Genomic DNA, 12618 nt, shown 5'->3' on the forward strand with positions numbered 1-12618 from the left:
TTCCTTTGAACTCCCACTTCACGAGGCACCGTATCCTCCAGGGCTGCAAAATGAGTCACAATTTTACAATCACTATCTCACGACGAGGCTCCAACATAAACCACTGCAAAAGTCTGAACATGTTGCACACACTGACTGCTGACAAGTCGTTGCTAATTTCAGGAGGGAAGCCTCTGAAATCCTCCTGATCTGCTTGTTCACTGTTAGACGCCATTCCGTGAATATTTTTATTGGAGAACAGAAAGTTTAATGATGTGCACGGAGATCGTCCTGCTTCTGCTTCGGGCAAAGAGTCGCCCCCTCAGCTTATCCAGCAGTGTTCAGGTCCTCTTAAGGCTTCTCCCTCTCCAACAAACAGACGTGGGGATTCATATTTTGACATTTATTATCAGTGTTTGGAGGGAGCCATAAAGTCCATACATGACGTCTGAAGCAACAGTCTGGGAAAAACAAACAACAAGCCACTTCCTTGTGCTTCCTGTTCCTTTAAGCTTTCCATCATCTCACATGTTGTTCATCTTGTTTATCAGCTCCCCACATCGAATAAATCATCCTCACAGCGTTGAGAACAGTTGAACTTTTGACATCGGCTCGTCTTGCCTGTCAACTGTGAAATCCTTTTTGTGGTTAAGTAATGTCATTTAGCTTTAAAGTGACGTGACGCGGAGACAGTGAGATGCTTTCAAGTTCTGCCAACAGCCACCACTGTTGTGGAAACCTCTGGTAAATGTATTTCTTTATGCATCACTGTGCATGAATGCAATGAAGGCAGTCTTTTTTATGAACGAGTCCAATAAAGACATTTAGGTTTTAGTTTGTGCCCAACGTGGACTGGTTTAATGCCTTACATGTGATCAGCTTCTGGAATAAAAGACATGTTTCGATGTGACATTGTATGTGAAAGCGGTCACTTTCAATGCACCAAGGACAGTGTTTTCATTGATGCGTGGCCTTGTGAACTCTGCCCTGCAAGCAGACAAAGCCAACACTCTCATTGAGCCTTCTGTTTTTGTCTTCTCTTGTATCTTATCTCCCGACTTCCTGATCTCAAGGTAATAGAATTTATGATCGACACACTGAAGCACTGTTCATAACAACATTAGCACGCGTGCACACACACACACACACACACACACACACTCACACACACACATACACAACAGATAAGACACGGCAGCCTCGGAAGACTTCCTCATCTTTAGTTATTTCACCATCCGTCTCCTCCCTCCTCTTCCTCCTCCTTCGCTGTTTCTGGTTTTCCTTCCTGTTATTTCTCTCTCTGCATTTCACTTATGTTAAAGTAAGCAGGACTTATCACACACACACACACACACACACACACACACACACACATCCAAATGCACGTTCACTCTGCTGGAGTCCTGCTGAGTTGAAAGCAGCCGAGGTTGAGAAAGAGTAAATGCTCTCGGCCAGATCGAGGAGACGAGGCTGCAGAGGAAATAGACATGATTGTGTGTGTGTGTGTGTGTGTGTGTGTGTGTGTGTGTGTGTGTGTGTGTGTGTGTGTGTGTGTGTGTGTGTGTGTGTGTGTGTGTGTGTGTGTGTGTGTGTGTGTGTGTGTGTGTGTGTGTGTGTGTGTGTGTGTGTGTGTGTGTGTGTGTGTGTGTGTTTGCTGTTGGGGTGGATGTGAGATGAAATGGAAGTGGAAAATCTCTGTTGTGCGTGATTGAAGGCGCTGCATGATGTTTGGTTTCCTCTGCCGTCGGCTCACAGGAGTGTGTGAGGTTTGGGAGACGGGTGTGTACTTTCAACTCAAACACACACTCACAGGTACAGACACACACACACACACACACTCTTGCACTCGTGTGAGGACCCTCCATTGGATGCATTTCAGGATATCTGTCAGGAATAGCAAGGCCTCCTGGTGCTTTTATATTTACCATATTTATGAGAAGAATCCATTTGAACTGCGGCTCAGGAATTCTCACCCACGCTGACGTTTAAGAAAGAAGTTTGATGCCTGTTCAAGTTACTTCATGCCAAACTCTAAATAACCAAACTAGTTTACTGTTCAATTCATCATTTGATCTGTGTCATCAAATTACTCGCTGATACAGATAACTTGCCAAGTGCTGAACGTCAGCCGCTGATAATCGTTCGACTCCTACGAAATCGTTTTTTTTTTTTTTTTTTGGTTAAACATCAGTTTAAACCTTTAAAATAGACCTGCCATCCTACGTAAAAAACTAGCTCTCACAAGGTCATTCATACAAACTCTCACACACACGTAAACCACCAAAAATAAGAAGTACCCCCTCTGTGCGTTAATCTCCCACTCTTTGGAATTTCAGCCAATCAGAGAGCGGCTCTGCCTGCTGGAGTTCTGCCGATCCGAATGCAGGAGCGCAGAAGATTAGGACCCCATCCCTTCCTTCTCAATGTGTCAATTTCTGTCTCTATCCCTTCATCTCTGCCTCCCTCCGTTCCTCCCTCTGCCTCCGCATCCTTCTCCTCTCTGCCCTCGGACTGCAGGAAACCTGCACACCCAACTCTCCGTTCTTTTCACACAAGACTTTCTCATTTATTTCTCACTATGTGGTTGAGTTTCGTTTGTCTCTTTCTCCTCGGCTTGTTGCTTTTTTTTTTTTTTTCCCCCTCTTCCCCCTGCGTCAGTCTCAGGATATGACCCGGGTTGTTTGGGCACATTAACATAATCCTCCTCTTCTCTTTCTCCATTCCCCTCCAGCCCAATGCTCCCTCTGTGCTCTCCTCCGCCTCCTTCTTCAATATTTACTCCCTGTTCAGTAAATGAGGCGGGTGCACTTGTTCACACAGAAGAGGACATGATTGGAGGCTGATTGAGGGCAGAGAGAGGGACGGGAATAAGTCAAAGAGACAAAGAGCAGGCCGCTCTCGAGCCCGGCTTTACCTTCTAATAAGCTCGTAATAAGCAGCTTTCTAAATATGCTCTGCATGTGAGCAACAAACACGTGATGGGTAAAGGTTAAAAAAAGGCATTTATTGAAGCCTCTTTCAACGATTGCATTTCTCAAACATCTCCATATTGATGTTGTTTCAATCAAAATGTAGAAAAGAGAGAAAGGACTGTAGCAACATGTCTTACAGGGGAGAAAGAGCGGTGCACATCTTGAAAGTTTTTTCCCCACTTTTCATCCTTCCACCATTTTTCACCCCTGCCATTACCCGCCGTCAGCACAAAGTTGAAAGAACGAGGCCGCCGAGACGCAGCGCAGCGGCGGTTCATCCTCCTTTGTGGTGGGACTTTGCTGACCTTATTAAAGCAGCAAGTCGTTCGCTCCGCTGTTTTGACAGCTTCAAGATAAACAGAGGAATTTACTCAGCGCTTTGTTCACAACACAAAGTATTCTTTCCTGAATGTGGGTCTCCTGGCAAATCATTGCACAGCTAAGACAGCTCTGTGTTGTTTGGCTGGAGACCTTGTGTTGTGCTTTCTCTGGATAAAAAATGGTTTTCTGCTGTGTCGAGACATTTTTCAGTCGTACTGGAATCAGTGTTACTGTACGGCTCCACTGGTTCCGACTACAGATGGCACATCAGCCCTTTCTTTTTATTTCCCACTAAGAGCCGGAGAGGTCGCCACACTGTGCATATTGGGATCGTTATGGTGAGCTTCGAAAGGGGCTCCATTTCGCTCACCGGACTAGAGTAGACCAGCGTTCTATTCTGTGCTCGTCCAGGGACAGCCGGGACGAGACGCTCGTTTATCCAATCAGGTGCATTCATCGAGGCTACTTCACCTATTGCTTAACCCGAGTCGAAAAACTTAGCTATCAAGCGTGGGTGGAGAAGTTCAGGAGTGAACCGCTGTAAGCCCACTTTTTAGTGGCTACAGGCCCATCAGGCGGCGAGTATGATGCTTCGCCACGATCCTCATCATCCTCACCTGAAACTGCCTAGAACTGAGACGCTTGACTTTTTCGACGAAGTTAAGTACAATGCCTGTCAGCTGCTGCAGCGTCACAGGATCCAATCACGACTATGCAACCTATGGCATGAAGATGGTTAGAGCCTTTGCTTTTCCCAGAAAAAAATGTCCCAGTGAGTTGTGTGTAAACTAGCACTCAGTGCCTTGCTCAAGGATAACCTGCCCCCTCCATAGCTAGCAGTCCCTACAGACTCAGCTCCTGCCACTCCCCCCAAATTGATCTAACACTGATGAGAGAGGGATGAACTGGGGCGTCTGGGTTAAGTGGATGAATCATTTTCACCCCCATCATCGGACCTCGACAGATCAGGAAGAGTTATCTTTTGTTTTTTTTTACAAACAAATTTGACAGTTGAAGCAACGCAGCTGGAAAATGTTGGGTTTGTGCCCAACATCAAGACCGAGCCAGAAGGAAAAAATGGATGAATACTTGTCTGATTTATAATTAGAAACTGGCAACAAGAGGAGAGATTCTCCCCACGACTATTAAATCACTCACGTAATGATGTGGAGACGAGTGTGTAAAGCACTGTGTATCACTATAATTCACAGGCGAGTACCCACAGTGTTTTCTTTTGACTTTTCTGTGACAGCCAGACAAACTCAACAGTTTGCAGACAACGCCTCAGGCTCCAAAAACGTGTGGTATGCATTTCTAACTGTTAGGCCATTTATTTGCATAGGATACATATATGATTGAATGATTGCAGTAATGATTGGAGGTTATTAGTTTTAGCCATAGAACGAACATCACCTAAAAAAAAAGAGAGAGAAATTCTCCAGCTAGATGAAAGTGTTGATTGAAAAACTCAATTATCAAAGGAGAGGCGACTTCAGTTTGAGTGTTTTTTTTTTTTTTAATTCAACCTGCTTGATGTTTTCCCAGCTTGAACTCAAAGGATTTATCCTCCAGCGACTTGATCATCGTCTCCCTCTCAAAGTACAGGTTGAGAGTTTTCTTTGCAAATATCTAAAATAGACAAACACGTTCAGTTGAAGTCAGAGAAACCAGACAGACAACCGCAGCTGTTTGCTTTGGTTGAATCACTTCTTTCTATGCCAAAGTGCACAAGTGTGTGTGTGTGTGTGTGTGTGTGTGTGTGTGTGTGTGTGTGTGTGTGTGTGCTCAAGTTTTTACCTGCATGAACTCTTTTCCCATTGTTCTGATCTATGAAGTCAAGCCTTCAGTGACACACAGAGTTTTTCTTGTTTTTGTTTTTTTTCTTGCCTTGCTGATAGCTCATGGACGGTTTGTCTCACAGAAAGATATCTGGAGAGTTTTTTTCTTCATACTATTCAACACTCCCTTTGACCATCTTGACTCAAGGTTGTGTCTTTATATCTTTTCAAACTCTTCCCTTTTATTTTTTTTCCATATCTTTTAATAGCTTCTCTTTCTGCTACGTTATCCTCATCCCTGTTTCAAACTTTTTCAACCAATCCTCCCCGTCCACTAAACTCCTCGAGCAGCCTGAGCAAAAAAAAAAAAAAAAACAAAAAAAAAAGCCGAGTGGAGTGAAGTGCGGAACACGACCTTCTGCGTGTGGGTGTCCAAAGAACGGGCACATTAGGTAACATTAGAGGAATGATTACTACATTCAGCCAGTAACAGATAATCATGAACGTCTCTAAATGTCATCATTAGACTGCATTAGAGTGTTTCCTGTCATTAAGCCTCTTCAGGAGAGAACGTGTGGGTTCTCTCTGGGTGACAGGATCCCAGTGTGCTCAGCAGAGATTTGTCATAGCAACAAGTGAACGTCTCGGCATGAATCCGCCTCGAAGGACGGTAAAATGTGTCGAGACGATGGTGTCATTGCAACGGTTGAACTCGTTTAGTGAAAACCTTTACTCAGTTCATTTGAACTTAAGTGAAGAACACGTTTTCATGAAGTTCTCGTCAGATATAAGTGAAAGTGCTGCACATTGAGAAATTAATAAAAAGCCTCAAAGATAGAATAATGAAGATTCAAATTGGCACCACTTTGACCGAGCACGCTATAAAAAAAACCTCTTACACAAGAGTCCTTTCGCATTAATACTATTTAATTTGGATTGATGTCCGCCTCTGAAAGCTCCTATTACATTAACAGAATTCTACACAGAGTTTTGGATGGGTCTCTGAATGCAGAGCGGCGTTGAGGTCGGTGAGAGGCGGGAGGTTTGTTTACTGCAGAGGTGGAGGAGGACGGAGGGAGCCCATCATACAGCCCCCCCCCTCCTGCCGAATACGCTGCCAAGAAAAACTCTGCTGGCATTACCACTCCGCTCTGACGGGCTAAAATATGCGCTGGCTACCGACCAGAGCTGCCTAGAATCAGATAAGTAGCCTCTGTCGGGACCGGTTATGCGAGAAAAATAAAGAGTGAGTAGACGCAGATCTGGATGAGAGGGGGCAGAGGGGATTAGATGGAGGAGAGTGATGTTGGGGAAGGACAGTGTGTAGATGCTTCTTAAATCTGAAGGATATATATTTTAAGCCCTTTTTAAATTATTCAAATATCCTGCAGTGTTGTTTCAGCTTGCTATGATCAGGCACATTCTCTCTTTTCTAAACTGAATTGGAAAGTTTTTCAATGACATCAATGCTGTTATGACCTGAGATTCGTCTGGACATGTGTGTTTTTTTTTTCTTTACATGTTTCTATGGTCTTTAATCATTTGAATTGTTAATACCACGGTATACCACGCAGCTTAATGTTTGCAGCACTTAAAGTCGAAGACAAATTGGGGTTCAGTTGGTTGAGTCGGCCGTCTCTCAACCAGAAGGGGTTTGATCCCCAGCTCTTGCACACACACACACACACACACACACACCATGTCCTTGGGTAGCTTTGTCGGCGGCAGACGAATGTGTGCCTCTGCCATCAGTGTGTGATCGGCGGTGTAACAAGCATCGTGTCATACTACAGATGAGCCACTGTGTCTACATTTTGTTGTGGAAAGTGAAGTGAAATCAAAGCTCCCTGTAATGAGATCATTTCATTGCACTTGTAGACTCCTCTCTCTGGAGTCCACATCTGTTTTTCAGACAAACAAAGTGACCACCTCTCTCTCTCTCTCTCTTTTTTTATGTCCATCCTCCCGTCCGTTGGGCCGGTGCGATGAGCTGCGTTTGGGCAGATATATTGGTCCCATTAGAGACACTTGATTCAGCTGCTCTGTATAAGGAGAGGCCGTTAACTCAACTGCTCAAGGCCACTTAAAGACACACACACACACACACATACATCTTCTTAACGACGTCGAACACACGCACACAAACATGCCGAGGCTGGTAGGCATGCATGCTCTTAGAACAAGTTAAAGTCAATAGAAATGAAAACCCTCCAAGGCTCATTCTTTGAAGGTTGCAATTAGTGATAATATCATGCACATGAAGTTCTCCAGATTACGACATAAACTTAAAAGAATGTTTTTGAAAGCTCTTTAACTTAGACAGATACTTAAAGGAGCAGTATGTAACTCTGACACCTATTGTTTAACATCGGTACTGCGGTCCAGAATCCAAACATTGGAGAGATACAGTATGTCCCCCCTCCTCTCTAGAGGTGAAGCAAACATTTGAGGGTGGTCATGTTAGTGGAGGCTGAAGCTTCACTTTAACCAGCTCCACATCCGTCTTGAAAGCGTTTAAACACTTATCCTAGTTGGACCACGTTTCGCTGCACCAGCTGTTGGTTTGCCCTGATAATTGTCTCACATCTGGAAACACGAGTGGGGTGAAGAAAAACATTCCGGACCAGAATGAAGTCTAAGAAGGCGGACGGACTGACTGCTGCATTGTTAGCTTGCTAGCCTGTCAGGTGATTTCGACATCTTGGCGACAGATCAACAGGGCACGTTGGTTTTCTTTACCTTGACCGTCCTCCTTCATGGTCCTTCGTGAAAGTAGACTTTTTTAAAGGCTTCATCACCCAGATAAAAACCAAAACATTTGTCATCTTAGATTAAACTGAATGTTAAGGCATTGGACTGGAGTGCACAACACCTCTGTCAATAAACAGTGTCTGTCTAGTTTTTGTAATCCAGCCTTATCTCAGATGATCCATCAGAAATATTGGAGTGGTGCCAGAAATCTCACAGCAGGTCACAAGAGTCTACAAGTCCTAATGTTTCATCCAAGGAGCTTTACTGAGGGAACTCGTCATTTCACCTCCAGAGACCCTGCGGCCAAAGGGAAACGCACAGACTCAACGGCCTATGTGTGAGGCGGCGGACCACTGGAGATGAAATGAAAAAAAGCTTGTGTCATTGTTTCAACTGAAAGGAAACATCTGGGTTTTTAGTGAACAAGTCAAGGAGGCTATCAGATTCTGAGCACACTTTCCATAACATCATTCAAATAAGAGGCAAGTGTATCAACTGCAGCTGATCTGTCTGAATATGCTCCAGAAGATGGGACAATATGACATAATTAAAGGAGCGCCACAGGATCAGGAAAAGGACCAGAATGCAATGTGTTGTGCATCTGACGCAAGCAGCTTGTGTAATGTAACACCGGCTTTGATGTGGTTTCGCTGCGGCATACTTCCGTCAGCGCTCTTGAGTTCAAATATAGACATCATTAAAATAGTTGTCAGCGTAAATGTGGCGAGCTCGCAGACCCCTCTGTCTCTTTTGATGTTGAAAAGCATGATGGGAGATGTAGGATAATAGAAGAGAAGGAAAATACGTCTTACCGAGCTGTGTGTGTGTGTGTGTGTGTGTGTGTGTGTGTGTGTGTGTGTGTGTGTGTGTGTGTGTGTGTGTGTGTGTGTGTGTGTGTGTGTGTGTGTGTGTGTGTGTGTGTGTGTGTGTGTGTGTGTGTGTGTGTGTGTGTGTGTGTGTGTGTGTGTGTGTGTGTGTGTGTGTGTGTGTGTGTGTCTGAGCCTCAGTGGAATGCAGTGGTAGTGAGAAGAGCAGCGCTGAGCGGAGCAGAATCAGTGTGATAAGAGGGATCAAAGCGCCCGGAGACCTCATCAACCTACCCAGCATGCTCCCTGCTGATCCACCTGATACTAGAATACAGGCCCCACATACTGCATCGTATTGTGTGTGTGTGGGTTAGAGAGAGAGAGAGAGCAGTAGTTATTTGCATACACTTAGCCTCTCTCCCAATTTGTGTGCCTAAACATTTCTGCTCTGCTGACGAGTGTGTGTTTATTTAGCCTGCGCAGCCTGTGACGGTTTGCTTATGTCTGCGTGTGTGTATTTGTATGCGCGAGTGTGTGCGTGTTAACACTGGCCACACTTTCTCTTCAGATAAGCTGAATTATTTATTGAAATGTTGAGAGGCAGCATTTTTTTTCCCCCCGTTGTTGGTCCAGGCCGTAAATCTGCTGACGCCCGGTCAGAGATTCTTCAAACTGCTTGAGTTCGACAGGGTGAAAATATTCCAGACGGTGTGAAGACTGTGCTGACAGCTTCACGCAGCAGCTCTGGCAAACATTGAACTCCAGCCTTGTTTCACTTAGACTTAGATCTCTACTGAGAGTGAGAGGAGATGTCATGATCCGGCTTTTCAACAAAGTAGCATCCTGCACAACTTTTCTCACTTTCTTGTTGATTTAACGTTGCAGTCACACGTCGACTTTGATCAAGAACAGAAGGAAAAGGTGTCCTGGAAGAAGGGGGGGAAAAATGGATGGCGTGATGCAGACTGTTTGCTGAAAGACGTTATGCCACCAGTGTGGTCGCGTAATGTCGCCTTAAAAGAGGGTTCAGGAGAAGGTGAGGGGGAGAATAAAGGGGAGACATGGAGGGAGATGTTGGAAGTGAGAGGGTTCTGCTGTCGTGTTTCCCTCTCTTCTTTTGTGTTTCTCTCTGAATAATGGAGTATCCAAGCAGGGATATGTGGGTCAGTGGGGCTTTACTTTCCCAAGAGACCAGAGCCACACCCAAACACACGCTCACACACTCTCACACACTCTTACTTAATTCACTCCCTGAGCCCTGACTCGCCCGCCTGTCTGCCTCGCTGGTTAACTCGCAGCGTGACGTCATCCATTTTTCATAAAGTCTGCGATGCTCGCTCAATATTTCATATCTGCTATTGACAGGCCAGTGAGAGTCCACTATATGGAGCTGCTGCGCCCCCTCCTCCTCCTCCTCCTCCTCCTCGCCCCTCAGTCCCTCTCTGGCTTGTAATTAAATTAGCTCTGTCTGCCGATGACAAAGGGCCAGTCATTCGGGCTCTGCTTAGATAGCAAGTAGCTGCACTTAAAGCGGATATGAAGTTAGGCAGGAATGCGCTGAGCCGGGCTCGGTGCTGCTCCCTGGGTGTCAGGGTGAGAGGGTGGGAGAGACGAGGACATGCGGGTCCAGATCAGGCTCCGCGGGCCGGGATCAGCTGACAGCAAACAGAGAAACCAAAACTTCTCCTGTGTTTAAACTCTGTCCGTCCAACTCTGACCTCTCTGAAGGAAGTGTTGGTTATAGAAGCTGTACATGTCTGGGTTGGATTGACTGTGTATTCACTTTAGTATCATGACGTCGATCAGGTCAGCTACAGATTCTTTTCATCAATGTTTGGCAGAAAAGTTTAATTTGACCAGAGATGTCTTTACAGAGACAAAAAACATCATTATATACCTTTCAAAGTCAGGTTGACAAGTTTAAACTTTATTTTTGACAGTCTCACAGCCAAAAATTAAACTGCCAACTTTTCTCGTTTCCAAAGCGGAAGAACACCGATATCTAAGTCTTGGTTTTCTTTAATGTTACTTCAATTATTGACAGTATGAACTAATTGACATCATTGTGATATATCTTTGAATCAGTGTGGATGTAAAAGTTGGACAACCCAGCTTATGTGAAACTAAATGAAACATGTGTAATTGTAAAACATGTGTTTCAGTCCTGAGGAATACAAACATATTTTACATGTGAATAAAGAATGATGTTTGGTGACTCCAGTGTTTATATTACTCGAGCTCTGATAAGGTCCATCCTTTGTGTGGGGACAAATGTTATATCAGGTCTTGTTGGACAGTAGAAATGCTTTTCAGCAGCTCACAGGCTTGGCACACGTGACTCTGAGAAGATCCTCTCTCCCTCCTTTGGTGACACAGCATGTCTGTCTTTTGTATCTTTGGTTGTTGTGTTGCTGACAGATTTGTTGTCCTGTCTCGTTCTCATTTGCAGTGCTTCCCACCTGCTCGCCGCTGGACTTCCACTGCGACAACGGCAAATGTATCCGCCGCTCCTGGGTGTGTGACGGAGACAACGACTGCGAGGATGACTCGGACGAACAGGACTGTCGTGAGTACACTTCCTCTCTCGTCAAGACAAACACACAAACAAACGGTGGCAGTCGCGTCGATGCGCATCGCCTCGCATGGACACACAGTGTGGACGCGCTCTGTCAGGCTCGGGGGGGGGGGGGGGCGACAAGTTATTAAAGTGGACAGATGTTTGAGTGCCATGTGCACTGAGGTGTTTGCTTTTCAGTCTGAAGGAGTAGACTTGCTGTCACACTCAAAAACACGCACACACACACACACACACACTCACATTGACGAGGTGTCAGCAGCACTCCCACGGTCAGAACACAAGACATTCTCTGACCTTTTACCTTACGTTTATCCTGCTCTTCTTTTGATTCGCGTGTGTATGTGTGTTCAGATCTACTGAAAGTACCCCTCAGCTGCTTGCCTGTGTTCTGCAGAGGGGGGAGTAAGTGTGAGAGTCTATTTCTGTATCAACCTATTGCGGATGTGCGCGGTCAGTATTTCAGAGACACAGGGAGGTCCTGAGACACATTATTATCCAAAGCTGTTTTCACACAGGCACTCCTGAAAATAACTAGAACACTTGATGGCAAATTTGCATGTGTGAAAGAAGCTTAAGTCACCTTCTTTTCAGATTGTTTCCAAAGAGCACTTCACATCCAGTAACAGAGTTTGGTTTCTTCTTAAAGTTCTGAAATGATTGTGCAGTCTTGCATTCCTGTTTTCTCTGTGTGAGTTTTCCAGCTGAGAAATTCCTGCGAAGACACACAGTGGTATTAAAGGTCACATATTATCGTCCCTTTCCACCAGTTCAAATAAGTCTCAGAACATGTGTGTGAAGTTTCTTGTTGTAAATCATCTCTGATCCAGTATTTGATCATGTCTATAAACCCCTCTATTTCAGCCCTGTGCAGAACAGGCTGTTTCTGTGTCTGTAGCTTTAAATATTTAAATGAGTTGTGTTTGACCACGCCCCTATCTGGAGGTTGGCTTGGGCTTTCTTGCACCAATGCCAAGTTGTTCACAGTGAGAGGGCAGACTCAGAGGGCAGAACAATCACCTAGCTGTGGGAGTGTCACCCACCTGGGGGAGGGGCTACTGCCCTTTGTGATGTCATGAAGGGAACATCTCCAAACAGCCTGTTTGAGCACACATTTACTGAAAAGTGGAGCAGATAAAAGATGGAGAGGATGGACTTTAGTCATCATTGGGGGGTTTGATAGGCGAGGGCCAAACATGGTAAAGTATGTTTTGCATAATACGTGAGGTGAGAATCTGATTAGTGTTAAATAATGGTTAACCTGAAACACCACAAATCACACTTAACGCTGTGTGTGTACGACAGGACGGAGACAGCACACATGGTGGAGAGCGTCAGACAGTCGCGCCGTGGACATTTTCTCAAAAGATCAATACAGTGTTTTTTCACCCCTGAAAACCAACCAGTGACAAAAATAACTTTAAAAGATTGTCAAT

General features: G+C 45.0%; 1 protein-coding gene across 1 annotated transcript in view; it reads left to right on the top strand.

Annotated features, from left to right (window-relative positions):
* Positions 1 to 12618, top strand: part of lrp4 (low density lipoprotein receptor-related protein 4) — a 106760-nt gene that overhangs the window by 56861 nt on the left and 37281 nt on the right. Inside the window, 1 exon segment of the mRNA XM_079340416.1 lies at positions 11057 to 11173. Coding sequence (XP_079196542.1) covers positions 11057 to 11173 — 117 coding nt within the window.

This window comes from Symphodus melops (genome assembly GCF_947650265.1).
Source record: "Symphodus melops genome assembly, chromosome: 3".
NCBI classification, from domain to species: Eukaryota; Metazoa; Chordata; class Actinopteri; order Labriformes; family Labridae; genus Symphodus; species Symphodus melops.